This window comes from Falco biarmicus, chromosome 3 (genome assembly GCF_023638135.1).
Source record: "Falco biarmicus isolate bFalBia1 chromosome 3, bFalBia1.pri, whole genome shotgun sequence".
In the NCBI taxonomy this organism is placed as follows: domain Eukaryota; kingdom Metazoa; phylum Chordata; class Aves; order Falconiformes; family Falconidae; genus Falco; species Falco biarmicus.
Window position 1 is genome coordinate 31,072,748 of NC_079290.1, and position 23,204 is coordinate 31,095,951.

Consider the following 23,204-nt stretch of genomic DNA (forward strand, 5'->3'; position numbering starts at 1 on the left):
TTTCCAGGAAGAATAGAAACCTATGACTAATGGCATTTGATCTTGTTAGAGAAGGAGCTATTTTTAATTCTGTGACGTACAAACATTGATTACTTATGTATAGATGCTGGAAAAGTGCTATGCATGAAGTGACCTCATTATTTGCAGGTTCCCCATCCCAAAGGGCTGCCTTTGCTTCAGGACCTTACTGGCGTGTGTGTTCATAAAAAAAGAAAAAAATCTGCCCATTCCTCAGAAGTGGCAAAGTCACCATAATTACCAAATGCAACCTCTCAGCTTCACTACTTTTGAAAAAAAAAAATAATCCCTGGCAGCTTCACCTTGTCGAGGTTTAGCCCCAGCCAGCAAATAAGTACGCCACAGCCACTCACTGACTCCCCCGCCCCTGGTGAGATGGAGTGGAGAATTGGAGAAAGGTAAAACTCATGGGCTGAAGCAAGAACAATTTAATAATTGAAATAAAGTAAAATGTGATATAGCAATAATAGTAACTGTAATGAAAAGGAAGATAACAAAAACAGAGATAGGAATAAAACTCAAGAAAAACAAGTGATGTGCAATACAATTGCTCACCACCCACTGACCGATGCCCAGCCAGTCCCCAGGCAGCGATCAGTCCCTCCCAGCCAACTCCCCCCAGTTTATATATTGAGCTTGATGATCTGTGGTATGGAATATCCCTGCGGCTAGTTCGGGTCAGCTGCCCTGGCTCTGCTCCCTCCCAGCTCCTTGTGCACCTCCCCACCGACAAAGCAGAGCATGGGGAACTGAAATGTCCTTGACTTAGGGTAAGCACTACTTAGCAACAACTAAAAAACCAGTGTGTTATCAACATTATTCTCATACTAAACCTAAAACACAGCACTGTACAGCTACTAGGCAGAAATTAACTCTATCCCAGCTAAAACCAGGACACACCTGAAGGACACGTTTGAAGGCAGACTAGAAAGGTTCATCTCTACACAAACACTACCTTTACCTCAAGGACTTCTCTGCTCTGTCCAAAAATATTTCTCTGCACTGAGATCTCTCCCACCTGAATTCTCAGCGCTGCTTTGGCCAGGTTTGCAGAAACCACTGGTAGGAATGCAGAAATGGCTGTTCCCAACTTGCACATCTTAACCAGTTTGGCATTTGGAGTTAGTCACTATAAGATACTCTAAAAGGTGCAACACCATTTTCTTTCTATCCTTGTGCATAATTCTGAAGTGTGGATGTATATTTACACTATTTCCTAGCAGGTCATCACTTCTCCTTGCTAAAATCCTGCTGTGCAAGCACCCAACCTCTTTCTGGATGGTGCTAAAACGCTGGCCACTGTGATGCTAAAGATGACTGACTTATGGAGCCATCTTTGCTTTAACAGGACATTGGTCACTGCTTTGCCTTACACGACATTTCCATAGAACTGGCAAAACATCTTCAAAATGCCATTTTGGGGCAATTACACCAGGAAGGGTCTGTTCTAGTCCAGCAGCTAGGGAGTACGTGCATCACTTGTGGGTGACACCAAAAGTAGAGGGTCCAAGTGCCCTGCAGTGCAGGGATTCTACTGGAGAAGCATCAAGTAAAACTAAATGAAAAACTGATGAAAAGCACATCATGTGGGGATGAAAAAGGGAATGGCACCAGGGCAATCAGGAAAAGCTAGCTCAGCAACACAGTCACAGCAGGCAGCAGGGCTCCAAGCCAAATGTAGGCTAGAAGCCATGGATTTTGTTTAACAAGAGAGAAATACCACTCCAGCCTATTCAAACAGAGGTGCCGTGTTAAAGACACACAGATGACAATTGCTCTTCTAGTCAGGGTTGATGAATCCCCAGCTAGGATGTCATGTTCTGTTTTGGGACACTGAATACAAATTCAGCATGCAGAAAAACTGGGCACGGAAAAGCCACAAAGGGAAGTGGTCAGATCTGCCTCATCTGTAGGAGCAAAGACTGTCTGTGTTTTTAAGAGTATTGCAATGAATAAAGAGGACTGATCAATTTTGCATATTTCTGCTGACAACAGATTAAGCGGTAACTGGCTCAGTGGGCAGCAAAGGAAGACCTGTCACCTAAAAAACTGACCACTGTTGTAAGGAACTACTAACCAGGTTCATGTTGCGGTGCTGGGACAGGTGGTTAAGAAACACTCACACTGATAGCGGCTGTTCTCAAACTTGGGATCGTTGTCATTGACGTCAGTAATAAGGACAGTGATCTGACACACGCCAATCAGCGGTTCCTGAGCCTGGTCGGTAGCAGTGACAGACAGCGTATATTCCTTCTGCTTCTCCCGGTCAAAACTCTGCGTGGTCGTGATGACTCCTAGGAACACAGACATCTCCTGTTCTGTGCGTCACAGCCTTGGGACTGAACTGGCAGAGAGGGACCTGCACACCTCCTGCACAAGAGGAAGCGCTGCTGACCAGACGCAGCACAGCCATCAGGCTGGATCCACACCAGCCCTGCAATGCATCTTCGACAAGACCAACTCCAGTTCCCCTGTCTCTCCTCTCCCCCCACGGCACATGCTGCCAGCAGCCAACAGCGTGCTCTTCTGCTGCCCCTGATAAGGACCTTTGGTCCAAGTACCTTGTTATCTCACTCCTCATGGAGCATAGACGGACTTTCTCCTGCTCATGGAGAGGCCTCAGGTTTACTCCAGTGACAGTCCAAGTAACTGAACATTTGAAAGACAGCTCTTTATTACTTTGGGAAAGAGTCACACCACAGAGGGCAGAAGAGATGTGACCAATGTCACTTCTACTACAGGAGCTGGAGGCTGCCTCATTGAACAGATTAAAACTGGTGATAAAATCACACAGCTCAGTTAATAAACTGAACATTTTTCTCCAGATCTTCAGTTTTTCCTTTCTACTAACCAAGTCTCTTCCCATCTCAGCTCTTTTCTTCTGGTTGGGAGACTTTAAACTGGCCTTCTTAAGGCCACTCCCAGACCTGTGTCTCTGATGTGCTAGGAACCAGGATTCTGCTGCTCTGTTGTAAGCCCTTCCAGTCTCCTGCACAGCCCTGGGTATGCAAATATCCCATTTTACTGTTTTGAGTATAGAAACATTAACAATTTTTATAACTTCTTCACCTGAAATGCACCAAGTCTGTCACTACCCTGTTATGGTACAAGGGCCATGCCCCTATACACACTGCACTGGACCTCCTCTTTGTGCATGAGATGGGAAATAGACCATGACCACACTGAAGGGAAGAACAAACTCAAGCTGTTAAGAGTCATACTTTCTGCTTTGTACTTTCAGAGCTACACTTGATCCAATAGGAAGATAACTGATACAGGATAGCTTTTTATCTTCTTATTCAACTGGGGTTTGTTTCCCTACTTCATTTCTCTTTCTAATCACTATAATCTTAATTTAATCTACGTGCACAGTTATCCATATACTCTGAACTTTTTTCAGTGTTTCTTCTAGAAGCTAACTCTGCAGTCACACTGTTAAAGCACGAGCCCACATGGACACACTCATACTGTGTCATTCTCATTACAATACAAAGGCATTTTCATTTTATCTCAGTAACCTGAAAGCTACTGACCTGTGTCTGGGTCAATGCTGAAGCCTAGGAAAGCTCCATCTCGGTGCATGAGCCCATACTTCACCTCTCCATTGACGCCAAGGTCTGCATCGTAGGCTTCTACCTGTAGCACATACGTGCCTGGAGGCTGATTCTCCAGAACCCAGGTGCTGTCGCTGTAGTAAGCGCACTAAAAACACACCCAAACATCCAACCCTATATATTACACAGAGTCACATGAATTTGCCACACAATGTCAATATTTTTTCCAGGACATCTGAGAAGAACTCAGAAGAAAATCACTTCTATCAGTTATACTCGCAAAGAAATCAAGCTCTAAGGGTAAGGAAGGAGAGAAGGAGAATGAAGACTTCAAGTATGAAGAAAGCTGGCTGCGTGTTCACTTACAGATTCATTCTGCTCCGCACACACAGTCCCTTCAGCCCACTGGCAATCAGCAGCAGCCAAGGCAAGGCTACAACCCCAGTTATGGATGGGAAAAGTATATCTGCAGAAAGACATCTTACCTCTCTGAAGACAGGCTTGTTGTTATTAATGTCATTAACTCCTACAATAACCTCAGCAAAACTGCTGAGCGGGGTGGGTCCCCCCGATGCATTGTCATCTATCGCAGTGATGTTCAGTGTGTATTGCGGCCCTTTCAGGCTGGGCGGTGGGCTTCTGCGGAGTTTAATGATACCTACATTTGGAAGCATAGTGTCATTTTTTTTTTTTTACTGTGTAAACAAAAAAACCCAAAATCAAGTAAGTACCACATTTCTTTGCCACTGTATTGCTGGCTCAGTTTGTATTTTGGTTGCAAAGCACAGGAATCGGTCATCTTTGTCTCCACAGTCCTTGGATCACAAGTTTTGGTTTGTATTTGGAGAAAGACTGTCAAAGAGCTAATTTTCACTGACACAAAGCATCCCCATTTCCAGATTATATAAATATAGTGCTTTCTTATGTTTTTTTGACATGCAGGTGAAGGAGAGTCTGTACAGATTAGACAGCAAATAACTGTTCTAAAATCTCTTTCCTTACCTTTCTGACTATCCAGTTCAAAGTTGCCCTCCTCATTGCCTCCTGTAATCAGATATAGCAGCCCATCTCCATCAGGGTCCTTTGCCCGAACAGTAGCCACTAAAGTGCTGGGACCAGCATCTTCCGAAAGGAAAGTTCTGTAACTGATGGACATAAAGGAGCAGTGGAAGCACATTCAGTATCAGAATAACCATCACCATGTTAATTGTCAGGCAAAATTACAAATTCATTATGAATGTGGGGATTTTTAAGCTTTGGGCATGCAATCATGGAATCTTTGATCAGTTTAAGACAAGACTTGAAAATCTTTGTTCAGCATAGGGTATGTATTTTAGGATTTTAATCCTGCATTTTTGGTATACGTAATTTCCAAGGGTATTTTGGAAGATACCAGTATGCACCATACCACATTGCACTGCAAACCAGGTTCACTTATCTCCTAAAGATGAGAAAAAGGAGTAGTATCTGTCATGGACTGTTTCTTATGTCCATGTATACTAATGGAAAGCATCACATACTACAGAGATGAATATAAAATAGCATTTAATTTTGTACATAAATGTACTAGTGTTTTGTTTTAAAAGCACGTCCATACTTCAAACTTGTGCAAAAAGCAGAAATTCTATTTATTCAGGAAAGGAAAGAAGGCATTTTAAACAAGCAGGGCCTCATGAAATTAGCTTAGAATACAATCCGCTGCAGATAAAATTAAGTTTCAATTTTTACTAACTACCATCTTTATCTGTCATATTTATATATGGACAATCACTGTGAGACCTAGAAGTCAACACAGCCAAAATAATTCTCTATAGAATTAGATCTTTCATTCATTCTGTTCCTCTCTATAAAGTCAATACACTGGTATCACAACTGCTGTATTTTTTGATACAATCTAGAAATGAAAGGCCAACTTCTAAAGCCCTTCTTCATACAAATTACCCTTTGATTTCACCGGCACTTATAGTTGCACAAAACGAGTGACTGTTTAGCCAAACATTACTACGGTTACACATACAAACAGCATCTTTAAAAACCAAAGCAGGCATTCAAGCTGGCTTACATGGACTGAGAGAAGACAGGAGCCTCATCATTCACGTTGGCCATTCGAATTCGCACAGATGCCGTCCCTGTCCGAGGGGGATGTCCTTTATCGACAGCTATCACCACAAACTCATACATATGGTTTGCTCGCTCAAAGTTCAGCCTCTGGTTAGAATTGACGACCCCATGATGCGTGATGGAAAAATCAGTGCTCTGGATGAAGTAAGTGATCTCCGAGTTGGAGCCAGAGTCGCAGTCTGTTGCAAGCACTGTTAGGGAACACATTGAACAGAACAGTCATGCTGCAAAAGAAGCTTGGTCATGCTATTTCCTACCCAGTCAACTTCAGATATTTTTTTTTAAATAGAAATCACCTAGATCTGTTCTATCCATAAAAGCCTTATTTTTGTGGTAAGACTCTGGGAACTTAGCAGGAGGCTGGGGGTAAAAAAGCAAAACAACTCTTCCTGCCACTCCAGCCCAGCCTGAGTGACCGCAGCAAGGTGAGTTTGCAGGACAGCGTGATTCCAATACTACACAACTTGCTTTGTACAAATAGCAGTCAACGCTGGTAATTACTGCACAATCAATATGCATGTTGGTAGAGCATTATCAGTCATAAACTGTGTCCTCACTCTCTCCAGGGATGCTGTTCAAATTTAATTAGCTCCCAGCTATGTTATAGCTAAGGTACTTTTTAATTACCTGGCACTTCAAGGTACAAAGAGTGATTACACATTCCTCCCCAGTAAGTGTTTATTCAGTACGTTGGGTGGCCCATCTGCTCAGACCCAGCAAATCAGCAGAACAAAGAGTTAGAGTTCACAGTGTAGTATCAAAAGTGATATTTACGAGCAGGAGCTCACCTCTTTAATTACCCTGCTATTTTTCTAGCCAAACAGTGAGGCTTCACATCATACCCACATCGCAATTGGACAAACTCCTTATTCTACCAGGATGATACTGATGCAGCCATCTTGGTAGCACACAGCCTTTTGTAAGCAGAACAGTGACTGCAGCGCAGACACCCTAGCAGACAGCTACAGCATCATCCAAAAATGAGATGAAGAAAAGACAACCCATCACTATCAGAATATTAACTCAGAAGAGGAAAAGGGAAGAGAAAGATTTCATAAAGCACACTGAAATGCTGGGCTACTCAGTTGCAAAAAACCTCAACTACCTCCACCTGTGGAAAGTTACTCGTCCTGGTTTAAAAGGACATTTGGGATAGTTGTAACATTTGGTTTAACATCTCTCAAAATCCTGCTGTGATTAAATGTTTGGGTGTGTTACAGACTACAAAAGCAAAGGTTTATCACTCTCTTGTTGAACTGAAAGACTAAATATATTAAAACCTCAAGAAAGATTGAAATGAAAGTGACTTAAAACTGTTAAATTTAGTGGTTAAGTATTGTTTTTAGAAAGATATGCAGAAAGTAGAAAACATCTGATTAGAAAACTTCTGATTTCATCTACAAAGTCATTATTAAGACATTGTAGCCATTCACATTAATACATTTTATGTGCTTAATGATCATACTTCTTTCTCCCCAGATGTTTTCTGGCAAATAGGGAAACGTGATGTTTACTTGTACATGACAAAAACATGCCTTACTTCCCAACAGCAAGCAGAAATTCCATTCCCTTTGCATTTCATTCCATCCTGCAAACTTGCCTGCATTGCAAAGGTATTTTGAGGATCATATAGCAACCAAAAACAGGTCTGTGCTGGCTCTGCCCATGCTCTGAGTTAGTTTAGTGCAAGCTAACTCCAGCTCAAAGCCTAGTACGCTAGCACAAAGTTGCTAGCTACAACTCTAAGCCTTGCTCTGCTGAAGAGCGGTGCAGCTGAAGGAATATGCTAACCCCTGCTGAGAGCATCCCTCCATGCTTTTCAGATCATAGCTTGTTTGCATGCAGACATCTTAAAGCACATGCAGCGAGCATAAATCTGCCCATAATGACTAAGCAGACAGACTGACTCAGCTGGTGTAGCACCAGCACTACAAACATGACACAAGCCAGACTTTGAGTGTGTTAAAATAAAAGTGATTGACTAAACCCTACATTTACATCATCCACAGTTTTAACAAATAGCATGTATCACGTTACCTTTTTCATGACCATTGATAGCAACCCAGTCAGCCACAGAATGGCAAAGACTGTCTCTTAATTTGCACTTATTTTTGTTTGTGGGACATTCTGAGGCTGCAGCTTCTCACCCCTCAAGGAACCTGCATGCGTTGAGCTTCAAATTTAGGAAATGTACATTGTGTCTTCAAAAGACACAACTTAAGACACGTATTTTTTTGCAACATTACCCATTTCTCACATGGTCCATAACCCCCCTTGATGTCTCAGCCTGTGTTTCTGTTACTACACCAGTACCTGCCCCTACTTTGTCTGAATACTGACTGGGAGTCTGTAAGCATTCTCCCAGTTTTAGACAGAACACACCTGTGGCACATATCACAACAGACTACATCAGGTCTCAAGATATCTTTGAAGGCATTTAACTGACACCAGGAAGGCAAGTTGGAGAATGGACTTTTGTGCTTTGTCTATTGGACTCCAAAGACTGAGATGAGAGGTGCAGCATCATCCAAATTCACTTTGTATTTGTGCAGCCACAGTATTTCAAGAGTGACCTTAAGGTTTTGGTTGGAACTTGGGGCTTAAAATTATTTCCAACAGCTCTAATCTTTCAAAAGGGTATTACTCTAGTCTCTAAAAATGTTGTCTGTGCATTCAAGGTTTATGTGCAAGTGATATGTGGCCACGTTAAATGAAACAAATTTGGAATGATGATGGTAAGCCACAACCGTAAATATAAAAGTTCACAGGCTTTCCAAAGGTTTCTTCTTCAACACTTTATAAGTCAATTATACAGCACTAATACCTTTTTGATAAAACTAACTGCCCATTTAAAAAGTTCTTTTTTTTTTTAACACATTAAGAAAAGAAAAACTAGTTGCAGCTGCTTCCTGGACACAAAAAGATGTCCAAGCTGAATTAAAAAACAGCCACAAGATTTAAAGTAAATGAGCTATGGCAATCCACTAAGTGACTGCCTGTCAGCTGCCTGAAGTGCTCTTGGGTACCACAGGATCCCTCCTTGGGCACAGCACAGTGGTCCTCACCTGAAGACACTCACTTCTACTCCTGGGGTACCTAGAAGCCACTGACAGACCTCCAGAAAAACTACTGTCTACATGGTACAAAGGCAGTGCCCGCTGTGGAAGAGACGGCACTCCTCACGGTAAAAGCACGGACACATAACACAAACCAGCAGGTCCGTGGCAAGACCGAAACAAAAGGTACCAGGATGATCCTCACCTTGTAGCAGAGACGTGCCAACAGGAATGGTTTCGGGAATGTTGTCTCTGCTGTAAATGGAGTGCTGGAATTCAGGAGAACAGTCATTTTCGTCGGTGATATGGACCATGACCTGAGACAAAAGGACATGCTGAGAGGGGATTTTAGTTTCTGCCTGGGCAGTCATTGCTCTTGGTGCTGTCTTGTCCTTTACACCTCCAGTGCTAAAATTTTTCTCACACTACTCCTGTAAAACAGAAAAGTATTATCTCCTCCACTTCCAAGCAGATGGGAGGCAAAGCCAAAGAGGAATAACAGGAGGTATTTTGCAGAACCTAAACCTGAATGCAGCTCAGAGCTCAGCCTTCTGCCTGTACCAAAAGGCCTCCTGCCTCCCAAGCATCTTCACCAGTTTTCTAGGCTACCTATGTGGTTAACGGTCCTGATAACATGGAAACAAAGACCACAGAGACAGCGGGTAGGAAGCGAAGGTATCTACATACCTCAGTCACGCTGCTAAGAGTGCTCTCAACTTCCATGGCTTTCAGTAGGAGATGATAGAGGTGGTGCTCGCTCTCATAGTCCACAGGGTGGGTCAGGCTGAGCTCTCCGCTCTCCTGCCTCACCCTGAAGAGCCCGCTGGGGTTCGTCAGCAGGGTGTACGAAAGAGGCTGGCTCTGGAAAGAAACAGCCTCAACAACTGCTACTCTGTAAAGAATGAGAGAATAACCTTTTGCTTCAAAACAACAACAGCAGCTGCTTCCTGAGCACCTAGAGGAGGAAGATGAGGGTGAGGAAAGGCCAGTTGCCCACTCTCTGTCAATGCTGCGCTCAGCTTTGTACTCGGACTGGAAATTCCCATGCTACAGGGAGCCCACCTACCCACTTTTCTCTCACCAAACTGATCCTCTGACATAGCAGGGATGGGGTAACAACCCATTTCAACACCCATTAACAGGAAAACATCTTTTTCTTCCCTATTGTACCCTTCCAAATACTTGACAGAAGTTTACTGGTTTAGCTTCAGTTACAGAGATAACTGAGCTACTGTCCTGTTGATTTTCTTTGAAGCTGTATATTCAGAAAAGGAACAGGTTCAGAGATGGATGGGAAACCCACAAAGCACAGGGCCTTTCCAGATCCTGCTGTCTGCCTTGGCAGGACATGAAATGAATGTCTGCCTCCCTACCGTGACTTATGTTTTGAAGATCCATCTCTCACACCAGTCTCTGGCCAGTGTGACAACACACTTTAAGCCCATCTCAATAAAAGCTCCAGGGAAAGAGAAAAATTTCACTCCTCCTCCTCCTCCAGTCTCTTTTAAGGAGTAATTGGCACATCTCCAGCAATTTTTTCTACTTCATCAGCTTATTTTGAGGTTTTCTACTCCTTAAAGACCCTATGGCACTGCTCCACCTGCTACTTGGTGCCTTAAAAGCCCATGCTGCTCTCAAGCAGCTGAAGAGTGACAATAAAACCAGAGCCAGCTCGGCAGCACCTTGCCACTGCGGCTTGGCTTAGCCATTCCTCACACAACAGCAGAGCCCCTTGGAGACTTTGCCGTATCTATTTGCACTTCACATGGGCTTTTTTATCTCAAGAGTCCGGCAATGACTTGCCTTTCTAAAAACTGAAATGCAAGTCAAACGGGATACAAACAACTCCAAACCTGGTTAATTAAAAGACAAGGTTTTTCAAGCACTCATTTGTATCTGAAGTGCTCCAGGAGATGCGTAGCCAGGAATTTGGCTGTTTTAATTCATGATGCGATGCAGTAAGACTCCAAGAGCATTAAAATAATTATTTCAGCAGAATTCCAGCATCTCAGACTATATCATGTGCCACACTGGAGACTTTCAAACACTGGAAAAGGCATAATTTCTTTTAGAAAAAGAACGCTATTTTTAAAGCGTAATAGGCAAATACACATGCATAGCCCTAAGAAGCAACAACACAAAAATTTCACTATATTGTGCTCTCAGATTGCAGGGAAGGAGCTCACCTAACAGAAGTACAACTTACTTTTCTCCTGATGGAGTATTTTCAGGGACAAACACACTGTAGGACATGTTAGTGAACTGCGGAGGTCGGGAGCCTGCCAGGATGGAAATGGAGGCATAGGGGCTTTTGTTGCCGTACTCATCAGTGGCTTCCACAGTAACCACATACTCCTTGTTCCATGTCAAAGGCAAGCCAGTTGTCATGATAACGCCAGTATCCTTATCGACTTGGAATCGCTCTTCACCACCTACCAATATATGCACAGACCTGGTCTGAAAAATGCCCCACAGCAAGAACGCTTGCATTTTCACTATTTTATGGTAAGCTATCCTCAAATCATCTACCTATGTCCTTGCATGCACTTCTTTTTGTTGTCTCCAGTTATACACCTTATCTTTCACTCACACTGTGCTTTGTTGGCCAGTGCAGTGTAAATGAGACGGGAACGGGCAAGAAAGGGAGCCTTAAGCTAATAGTAAGGCTGCAATCCATTTCAGAATAGAAGTAAAGCAAAGAAAGTGTCAGCAAGATTCCCATCCAGATAACTGTTTTACTTAAAGCACCTCCAGCTTCTATTTGCTGTACCTGCTCTATCTTTAAGGATTCCCCAAGGGAAAAATCTATCAATGAAATGATAAAATGGGGAATTGCTAAGAAAACCCTGCAACTTAACAGAATTTTAACTCCCCAGCCCTCTACCCCGAAAAGACCTACCTGCAATGAGTGTGTAAGTTATCCCTGCACTGGTGTTTTCGTTGTTACTGTAATATGCGACAAGCTGGTAGACGAGAGTGCCTTTTCGGGCATCTGGATCAACACGTGCCAGGTAGGGGTATGGGTACATCCCCCAGGACAGAAGTTCCTCTTCTGGAGCAAGGAGTGTCACATGGCAGAGGTACCAGTCGTTATCTGCCAAAGACGTATGGATTTCTAGACAGCTTGTTCACAAATTCAGCCATTAGTTTCTGTAAACAAACTGAATCACCCATCACATTCATCCTACTGCATGCAAAAAAAAAAATCAGTACAGATACGGACTTTGGCAGCTCGATGTGCACTAAATATAGTTAACAACTAATTAAAAACACTTTCAGTAATAGCTTTTAATTAGTTAGATATGCATATTAAATATTATGTCAGTTACAGCACTTGCCAAGACACAGTTTTAAGTGCTTACTTATCCAGACTCGGGTGAAATTTGGCCTTTTTTTCCCCAACAATTTCAGCATAAATGTTGCCAGTTTCACCAAATCAGGTTTAGGGCTTATTAAAATATTTCTCTTAAAAATCAGCAGCAGTGGTAAGCAATCAAAACTCCCTAAAATTCTTCCCACTCCAACACTGTTTTGTTTAGTTCTCTCAAACCACTGGATATCCAAGGAATTGCAGATGTGCCTCCTCCTTCTGTCCCCAGCATCCCATCTGGTTGCATCTTAGGTGAGTGAAACACCAGCTTTGAAATGGGCCCCCCATGGCAAAGCCCAAGGAAGCACAGCACAAACTGCCGTCTGCTGGGCATGGAGGTTCTGGGGCTGGGAGCTGAATCCCTGGAGAAAAATGGCACCTGTACATTGACTGCACCTGTATCGTTTTATGGCTAAGAACTGAACTCCAACAGCTAAAACAAGGGGTGCAGATGATTGCATCTGCTCAACCTTGGACTGTCAGACTTGGGAGCTGCCTGGAAGGCAGCTAGATCCCCTCTGATCACCAACTGTAGCATGGTCTGAGGGCTTTCAGGAAGCAGGGTTGACTGTCAGTGGGACAACTCCTGGCATCACTCCAGATCTGCTCCCAGGGTGGCTGTGACACCGCTAGTGCCAGCCCAAGAAAAGTGGTGAACCCCTGACATGCAGAAGGGCTGTCAACAGAGAAGAAAGAGAGGAACCTTCCACTGCAAAGAGCCTGTAGAGGTTTACTCACAGTATTTTTACCTCTTGGGAGACCTAAATTCAAACCTTCTGAACTCACAGCAACTTGCTAACAGATGCTAAAGGTACATAGGAGCTTCCTGAAGAAATTTTCCTGAGCACATTTGTGTTCCAGAGGGGGCCTTGAGATTTGACTTCAAATCAAAATGAATATATTATTGAACGTATAAGTTCCATTTTTTTAAAAAAAGAAACTGAATGTAGAAAACGGGGGAAGTAAAAAAGTACATATGAAAAATGCACATTGTTTACCTGATGAAATATGATCATATACTAGAACAAACTGCACTGAGGTTGCAGGTCTGTTAAGGGCTACGCTGCTCTCAAAGCAACAGCCACGCACACGTACGTGTGTCTCATACAGGAAACCCTTGATCTCTGCCTTCAGGAAGGCCACTTTTCATGTAGGATGGAAAAGGACAGCAGCACATGGACAAAACCAATACCAAAGGCAAGAAGCAAGCTAGAAATTCCATACAAATTTTAACTGTAGACCTCAGGGATCTGATACTAAATAAAAGACTACCCACAGATAGAGACATCCACTGACGCACAAGACCTGTATTTACGAGCAGTAAAATTTTACCCCACAGTAAAAATACATGCTGGACAAATTTACCAGAAGTAATCATTCCCAGAAGGAAAAAGACTTCATTGAAGTTTTGTGGGTTTTTTGAAGTATTTAAAATAATTTCAGGTATGGTTTCTTTAGCTAGAGGAAATTCATAAATTACATGGTTTCTGGTTTTCTAATGTACCGACATTGCGTACATGGGAACATTTGTTAAACATGCTCCTTTAAGAATTTTTTTCCCTGTGTTGCTCGGTGTAACACAAGCCACAGCCCTCAGCACAAGATAGTGGCTCACAAGAGCCGTGGCTGCCATCAGTATTTTATCCATAGCCAAGAGGGAGAGTTGAGAAACGCACCTCTTAATTAACCCAGCCATAGGCAGTGTCATCTTGCTAGGGCCAAGTAACACGACAAAAACTTGTAGGCAGACAGCATTTAAAAATATTGTTCATTCATTGGTCTGATTCAGGCAGTTCTAAACTATGTGGAGATTAGTATCTAGTTCAGCATTTCGCCCATTTTGTGAAAGAGATGATTTCAATTATAATTATACAGCTAATTCCTTAATATTGCCCCATGTAGGTGATCCAAGTGTTAAATACCAATCAATAACAAGGTCCTAGTCCCACTGTAGGAATTGTAAACCCCACCAAGTATCAGTCCTAAACCATTGCTTTATGCTTCAAAAAAGACAGACAAGGGAATAAAATTCCCTGAGTTCAGGACACCACAGCAGGGGAAGAATTTGTGTTGTTCAAATTATTGATAATCTTCTGAGCTTTGATGAAAACTTCATCTCCCCCCTCACTGAAATGTCTATTTAAATAGAATCATAGAATCACTTAGGTTGGAGAAGACCTTTGAGATCATTGAGTCCAACCATAAACTTAACACTGCCAAGTTCACCAAAGGCATGTCCCTAAGTGCCACGTCTATACATACTTTAAATACCTCCAGGGATGGTGACTCCAGCACTTCCCAGGGCAGCCTGTTCCAATGCTTTACAACCCTCCTCTCAGAGAAGAAATTTTTTCTAATATCCAAACTGAACCTCCCCTGGCACAACTTGAGGCCGTTTCCTCTTGTCCTCTCGCTTGTTATCTGGGAGAAGACACCGACCCCCACCCACCTACAACCTCCTCTCAGGTAGCTGTAGAGAGCGATAAGGTCTCCCCTGAGCCTCCTCCTCTCCAGACTAAACACCCCCAGCTCCCTCAGCTGCTCCTCACAAGACCTGTGCTCCAGACCCTTCACCAGCTCCGTTGCCCTTCTCTGGACATGCTCCAGCACCTCAACGTCCCTCTTGCAGCGAGGGGCCCAAACCTGAACACAGTGTTCGAGGTGAGGCCTCACCAGTACCGAGTACAGGGGGACGATCACTGCCCTGGTCCTGCTGACCACACTGTTTCTGATACAGACCAGGATGTAACTGGTCTTCTTGGCCACTGGGCACACTGCTGGCTCATGTTCAGACCTTGCTGAACCTTGGTAAAACTGTGACACTAGCAAAGCCTCCGACCACAGGCTCACAGGATGGCTGAGGTTGGCAGGTACTTCTGGGGGTGATCTGGTCCAACCAACCTGCTCCAGCAGGGCTACCTGAAGCTGGTTGCTCAGGACCATGCCCACATGGCTTTTGAATATCTCCAAGGAGGGAGACTCCACAACCTCCCCAGGCAACTTGTGCCAGTGAACCAAAGTTCTGGGGATGGGATTTCAGGAAAGATGTGGGCCAGCTGGCAAGTGTCCACAGAAGACCAAAGAGCACAACCAAAAAACTTCGTCTGTCAAGAAAGGTGGAAAGACCTGGAGATTTTCAGGAGGCTGCAAGGGACATGCTAACAGTACTATAAGACTGATGTATGAAGTCAGTCAGCTGTCCCCTACCCCATGAAACAAAAAGTAACAAACTCATTCCCAAGGAAAAGATGTGCATTAGATGTTTGGGGGGTGGGGGTGTAGGGGAAGAATCCCCCAGCAATTTTTAATTATAAGGATAATGCAGCATTTGATAGAGGTTGGAGACGTGAGAGAGCATCCATCAATGAGATCTTTAAGACCTCACTAGACAAATATCTGCCAGCAATCACTTCGTTATAGCAAAGCCTGCCTCTAGGCTGGGGCCCGGTACAGCAACATTGTTAAACCCTTTCCATCATACTTTAATACCCCTGCCCTTCAGCCGTTGCATCTCATTGATTTCTGAAGATTACGTGTTCACGTGTCACTTTTTCCCCAGCAGCCCAAGAGAATTTCTAGCATAAACGTTCCTTGGACCTTTTGTTTTTCTTTGCTGTGTGCTTCAAGGTAAAAAGTGAGGGAAGGAGTGAACACCACCCTAGAAACTGCCAGCACAACACATGAAAGGATGAGTGTAGGATGAGGCCAGACCTGGAGGGCTGTGGTACAGCAGCAGTTGGTAATAAACTTCAGCTATCAGGTAGAACATCTTTCTGCAGCTGAGACCTGGCTCACTCCTTCAGCCTCTCAGCATATATTTTGGCTTTTCAGGCTTGAAGCAGTTCTCTCCATGTAAGCAAACAAAACTTAAATGGAAGCAACCTGCAAGCATGCTGACAAAACAGCCTGGGTAATCTGCATACAGACATCAGAGCTCTAATTCTAGCAGGGAGTAAATGGAAGATTGTTACAAAGGTCAGATCTGAGTTGAAGCAAGTCCAAAACCCTAAAAAAAGTGCTGAACATGGTCTGGAGACTAACAGGAGGTCAATCAATCAGCATTAATTTTCCCATCATTTAGGAAAAGCTGTTCAGAAGCAGCATGATGAGGTGTCGCTACTCAGGGCTATGGACATTTCTGTTCTGGTAGCTCCCCTTTGCACATACACCATATGTGAAGAAACAAGGATTTTAAGATGTTACAGAAGCATGGCAATCAAATTCTATGGAACAGTATTGCACTGACATGGAACAAGTCAGTGAAACAAAACTAGTCTTGGTAAAGTAGGGGTTTTGCCTAGCAATGCATTGGTTTTTCAACTGTTGTAACTGCAAAGGCATTAACAGATCAAGCCTCCGAAATCAATACTGTTTTATTTTGTTCCACTGGCACAACTGCAGCATCCTATTAAATCAAAATGCAACATCACCCAGTGATGTTGCAGCTCACCCATTTTGTCAATATGAATCATCCAGTGAAAGGAAGGAAATAATCAGGAAACCAGGCTCCATAGGCTGTGAAATGAGACTATCAACAGGATAAACCACCTGGATTCTGCACCATGCATTGCAAAGGGTCTTGGTATGATCAGTCTAGAAGAGAACCATAGAATCATTTAGGTTGGAGAAGACCTTTAAGATCATTGAGTCCAACTGTGAACCCAGGACTGCGAAGTCCGTCACTCAACCATGTCCCTAAGCACCATATCTATGCATTTTTTAAACACCTCCAGGGATGATGACTCCAGCACTTCCCAGGGCAGCCTGTTCCAATGCTTTACAACCCTCCTCTCAGAGAAGAAATTTTTTCTAATATCCAAACTGAACCTCCCCTGGCACAACTTGAGGCCGTTTCCTCTTGTCCTCTCGCTTGTTATCTGGGAGAAGACACCGACCCCCACGCACCTACAACCTCCTCTCAGGTAGCTGTAGAGAGCGATAAGGTCTCCCCTGAGCCTCCTGCTCTCCAGGCTGAACAACCCCAGCTCCCTCAGCCGCTCCTCACAAGACCTGTGCTCCAGACCCTTCACCAGCTCCGTTGCCCTTCTCTGGACACGCTCCAGCACCTCAATGTCCCTCCCTGAAGCGAGGGGCCCAAACCTGAACCCAGGATTCGAGGTGTGACCTCACCAGTGCCCAGTGCAGGGGGACGATCACCGCCCTGGTCCTGCTGGCCACACTGTTTCTGATACAGGCCAGGATGCTGTGGGCCCCCTTGCCCCCCCGGGCACACTGCTGGCTCATGCCCAGCCAGCCGTCAGCCAGCTCCCCCAGGCCCTTTTCCCCCAGGCAGCTTCCCAGCCGCTCTGCCCCAGCCTGCAGCGCTGCCTGGGGCTGCTGTGACCCAAGGGCAGGGCCCGGCACTGAGCCTGGTTGAACCTCCTACAATTGGTTATTATTTAATATTAAGAACATTAAGAATATTATTAATTGAATATTAATATAACTGAATAGTAAATATTATATTGTTGACTATAATTGAATATTAAGGGGGGCTGCTTTTCCTGGAGATACTAGCATATCCCCAAGACTTCAACTTTACACCTAGCTTATATATAAGGAAGGCATGTCAGGGATGTCAACAAACCACCAACTAAGAGGAACTTTAAGTAAGAGTTAAGAGTGTAGCAAGTGCAGGGATGGGGGAACATGTCTATCCATGCAATGAAGAGCTGCTAACTCTCTTTTTTGTAGAACTAAACACACTTCAGCACATCAGAGCAGATATACCTGTGCCATCCTTGGACAAGGGCATGAAAGCAAAGAAAGAACTGGAAAAGGTTTTTAAACAGCAAGTGGCTTTTCTTGTAAGCTTATATTAATTCCATGTTCCTTTAATAATTTATTTTCCTCCCTTAACAGAAGGAGGAAACATGACAGAACCGATTTTCTTTTCCCAAGATGAGGATTAGAGCTGTGCTGACTGATGTGAATTTGATGGAATAGTATTGGGAAGCTGAGAACTAAAAAATGTGCACAAAAAATGGTACTTTAGGTTCTGCTTATATCCCCTCTGGCAAAATGAATCATTTGAATGTAAAAGAGATAGCATGGTATGTGAAGACATTTCTGAAGTACCCAGCTTGGAACAGGACATCAAGGCTGGCTGCCTACACAGCCCCTATCAGGCCACACTGTTACCCTCAGCGGCAGGGCAAGACAACAGGAGCTTTGGCTCACTACTGCACCCTCACTGGGAAATCTACACCTGAGAAATGGTTACTGTCACAGCTAAGAAACCCTTGTCATCTTCAGGTCCAAACCCCAAAATTAGTTTCAAAAGACCAGTATTTCCTCAAATGAAAAAGAATGTAATTGCCAGAAAACACCTGATGCACTGAATAAGTTAATAAACTTCTATCTCAGATATCATACAAAATTGTGCGTGTACATACATATAAATATCACTTGTCCTAGAAGTCCTATAAATGCTCGTCCTATAAATTTGCAATTTTCCTTCTAAATTACAATTTACATGAGTAAAATGAAAATGTAAAATGGCGGAGCGTGCTGCATTAACACTGCACTTCAAGGTGAAGATGCGGGAACTACCCCCTATTTCTGAGATCTGTAGCGGAGACCAGACTCTCCTTGGCCAAATAAATTAGAATTTTTTTGGTTTGTTGTTTGGTTGTTCTTTTTAACGTTTAACATTACAGTGACCAGGAGTTACAGTGTGCAGCTCACACTCTGGTTTCCCAAACATATAACAGATCTGAGGAGCCTCAGAAAAGATCAAGGGAAGAAAAATAAAGGGGATTTGTGCAGGAAAATGAGAGAGAACACAAGAGTAATTGGAAACTGCAATGCTTTCAGTTTAAAGATACTCTACTTCACACCTCCCCTCCAACAGAGTGATTTAAAGATAAGCTATGGACAAGGATGAACACTTCCATCAGCAGCCCCATCCCCTTGACCAGGCTAAAGCAAAGAGGACAAGGAGACAAGGCCTCCTGCTCTTCTGGGAGAGCAGAGAAAAAGCTCCCCACTGTCATCGCTGACATCTGTGCAAGTCAATGGGGCTAGAAACAGGGTGAACACCCCACCCCCCTCCAAATTGTTTAAACCACAGGCATCATGGAAGAAGCACTGAGAAGCAGCTTTTATGCCCCTCTGAAGCTACAGACAACCAATTCACCTTTACTGTCATGAAATACTGGCATGAGATTAGATGAAAATGTCTCCTTTTTTTTGTTTGGCACTTTTTTTCTTGGGATTTTTTCATTTTCTTTTAAGCACTTTTCACTTTTCTCACTCAGATTTTGTAAAACAGCTTCACATAAACCACCTTGCAAATCACAAATGCCAGTGCATCAGCCTTTTTCATAACTAGATGTTCTATGGTTGTGAGACACACTGGTGCCCCAGTTTCTAATCACTATCCTTGACTAATGACAAAGATTTTAAAATTCAAGATGCTTTTGAGTATTCCGGTCTCGGTTTTGTCATTATGGTCAGTCATGTGTACTCCAGTACTACCTGAGGATCAGGCAAGATTGAGTCACTGTGTTAAGTATCACGTAAATTGAACCTTACGCATCCCTGTCCTCAAAGCACCTGCAATCCAGTCCTTATCCACTATGCACTATCCTACAAACACTATAGAAAAGAATTTAATCTGAAAAAATAAATTAAAATACATATGGATATGCCTCATGAAAACTCTCCCATGTGTTTTTTTTGTGCCTTTCAGAAATTTCCCCACAACTGAAGCATACGTAGGAATAATCTACTTCAGGGTATTTAAACTTCCAACAAAATGCCTTATAGCTGTAATTAATCATTAACCAGACTTGACCATCATTTTTAGAAATGCCTTTTAGCCTAAAGAAGAGATATTTACACAGTCATGCTGTCTGCTGTGCCCCATCTGTCCTGCCCAAGTGGCTTTTGAATCTGGTGGCCAGTTTGTTCCTACAAGCTTCATGGAAGTCACCAGCTGGACAGAAGATGGGCATCCCAAATAAAGGTGCCCACTGAGAGAAATGAAAAGAGGCTTTTACTTGGTGTCGATGAGCCATCCAGTCAGCAACACCTGTGATGCTCGTACATCTGCCCCAGCTACAGCACCTGCTGACATCCCTGCTGGGAGAAGCGTGGGGGCAAGGAAGAGCTCTCACAGCGGGGAAAGCCTTCACAGCACAGGTCCCCTCTCCAAAGTAAAAGCCTTAATTTTATTAATTTATTTTCTCCAACTCTCTCAAGAAAAGTTATATGGGGGCAGTTTTAGTACAGCTACTCTGCTGTCATGAAAATGATGGGTCAGCTCCACCCCAAACACCGATGAGAGAGATTCCTGAGGGTGAAGTGTCTGTTAACAGATTTGAGTTCTCACAAATACTCCTAAGGTTTGGGTACAATGTTCAGGGGTATCATATCCCCGACTAACATGCTAGCACACCAACTGGACTCATGTCAGACTAAGTAGAGAGGGCCATGCCTTGAAGGCAAGGTAATATCCTTACCCTCATGGTTAGGGGAATAGGACTGTTTACGCCCTTGAAAGCCCACAAACCACTGCATCAGCTTGTGGATGAACAGCCCACAGCCACAGAACAGCTGGGCAACGTGACTGTACCAACCACCTCATCTAAAGCTATGTCAGTGGGTTTCAGTTTTTCCCTCCTTGGTTAACCACAACCAGCAAGCTTGACAGACCAGCTTGCAGAGGTCACTTTGCATTATTTTTGTGACATATTCCTTAACATACACCAGCACTTGGACATGTTTTCTACTCATACGCCACCTCTCCCAGTTTTAGGAGGCAAGGTCTTCCTTACCTCTATACTACCTGTAGACTTATCTAGTGGGACCATCAGAGCTTAAAGGCATTTGCAGGTGTTACCACATACACAGGCAGCAAAGACAAATCTTCAGCCAATTTTTCACTTTCTGTGTGAATGCAAAGCTACAGTGGGTACCTCCATCACACTGGGTATCTGAGACACCTACAGCATTCCCTGGGCAGCAAAGACATCTCTGCAGGCAGATGTCCGTGCATCACAGGAAAAAGCTTCAGGCAGATACAGGATCAGGACTTCAAAATCTATTGTATCTTTACTGCTACGGCATCATCCGCCCTAGCCTTTAAAGCCTGACTGTGGTGTCATCCTCTAGTTTTTAAAATCAGTTTAATTTTTTTTGTTTGTTTCCAGAGGAAGGCTCTGAAGCACTATCAGACCCGTCATTACAGAAGCAGCGTCTTTGCCTCAACCCTTAAATCTACTGTATCTGCCAACAGCTGCCCCTTACCACCAAACCACAAGAATTACAAACCCTTCACAGCACCACAGAGAAGGTGGGAAGTACAATTATTTAGAGGATCTCAAAAGATTCCAGGTGACAGGATTCTTCCTTAAAAAAAGTAAATATTATTACAGCTCGCCATATAAACAGCCTACTAATTGCCCTTAAAAGATGCTATTAAATACTATACAACCCGTAATTATTTGCAGGCATGTCAGTTGGTGAGGAAGTCAGGCCATGATGACATAGTAAGAATAGCTGAGGAGTCAGCAGTACAGAAGACATTTGGGGGATTTTTATATTTTTTTAAATAAGGAAAGTACAAGAAGACACAGCTACAATCTTGGCATTTAAAAGTTGCGTCTCTCTGCAGATCATTCAGCTTTTACTGTTGATAGGAAGGATGGGTATGTTTTTTGGGTTTGTTTCCATCCCCCATGACTTCCATCTTCCACCCTTCGGTCAGTATTTCAGAAAAGAGGTGATCCGACACAGACAAAATAGACATTTGTGTGGTGCAGCACAGGCCAGTAACAGAAAGCAAGCTGTACTTATGTCACTGAAGTGAAATTAACTGCAAGGTCTCTTGTCTGCCAATGAAAAAAGACGCTCAAAATGCGTAGCCAAATTCTAGGAGGACTCCTAAACATTTTTCATAAGGGCAGCATCACTACAGACACCCAACATCCTTTGAGGTGCCTACGACTGGACAAGCTCCCAGTCGCTGCCTCTGCCTTCCCGTCGTCCCACACAACACAGCACCTACTCTTCCTCATGAAAGCGACACTTACTAATTTTAAAGTAGTTTGTGTGGGGCATAAAAGATCCCCTTCCTGAGAGGCTATGGCAGAACCTGCTCCAGCCATTAGGAACCACCTCGCTTCCAGCCCCAGTCTTTCTGTGGAAAAACTACAGGCATTTTCCAGCGTTGTCCTTTAACTAAGTAAATTTCTTCTCCCTGAAGTTTGTTCAAATGTTTTTAAAACAAAAAAGTTGCTTGCTGAGGCTTTATGCAGTAAGAGCTGTTCCTGTGACCATATTTTGAGTGGACTAACTTCTTTCCAAACACTTAAAAAGTTACTGTCAGCAGCAAAATACCAATATTTATTGAAAAGCCAAAGTATGGTTTATGTGTACAAAAAGATGCCAAAAAAAGTTGTAGCAATATTTCTTGTTAACACCATTGGATGTAACTGTGAGAGATGCACCTCAGACCCAGCAGCACATGCACTGTTGATAAGGATGGACCACAGCACTCAGAGGTGCGTTTGGGGCAGCCGCCTCCAAAGGAGCAGTGCTGACTACTATGATGTGTTGTAAGAAATGAAAAGGTAGAGTCGATAGCGTACCTTCCAGTTCTCCTCACATAACAAATTTCTAATCTTCCCCTTCCACAGACATAGCCCTCACTGCTTTGCTACTCCTCTTTCACAAAGCAGATGTCTGTTCCCTGTGTATAGCATCCCTTTACTCAGGCAAAAGCTCAGCTGCCCCAACTGATGTAAAGCAAGACCATCCATAGTCATAGGCACAAACTGCTCCTGACTCTGCTGTCACCAAGTGCTGCTGTTAGATCTTTCCATCAGCAATGCACAAAGCAGGGAGAAGTGTATAGTTATAGGACCGGAACCCCAAGTCCCTTCCATCAGCTTGTTTCCTCAGGTCAAGTTTTTAAAGGTTTTTTTTAAAACTTTCTGCTTTACTTTCTCTTAAATTTTGGACAGTTTCCACTAGCATGCCAACCTCACTGCTCAGGCTAAAATTTCAGTACTGTTGAGTTACACGCTACCCAGGGTCTGACTGCTTTAGCAAGGAAACACTGATGCCTGCACCAAAATG

General features: G+C 43.5%; 1 protein-coding gene across 2 annotated transcripts in view; it reads right to left on the reverse strand.

Annotated features, from left to right (window-relative positions):
* LOC130146631 (neural-cadherin-like) overlaps window positions 1-23,204 on the reverse strand; it is a 60,161-nt gene that overhangs the window by 31,323 nt on the left and 5,634 nt on the right. For both annotated transcript variants that reach the window (XM_056333002.1, XM_056333003.1), the window contains exons 2-10: window positions 11,649-11,843; window positions 10,956-11,181; window positions 9,437-9,641; window positions 8,955-9,066; window positions 5,635-5,884; window positions 4,575-4,717; window positions 4,058-4,230; window positions 3,552-3,720; window positions 2,142-2,312 (exon numbers count right to left, since the gene is read on the reverse strand). In XM_056333002.1, coding sequence (XP_056188977.1) covers window positions 2,142-2,312; window positions 3,552-3,720; window positions 4,058-4,230; window positions 4,575-4,717; window positions 5,635-5,884; window positions 8,955-9,066; window positions 9,437-9,641; window positions 10,956-11,181; window positions 11,649-11,843 — 1,644 coding nt within the window. The remainder of the gene's footprint in view (window positions 1-2,141; window positions 2,313-3,551; window positions 3,721-4,057; window positions 4,231-4,574; window positions 4,718-5,634; window positions 5,885-8,954; window positions 9,067-9,436; window positions 9,642-10,955; window positions 11,182-11,648; window positions 11,844-23,204) is intronic.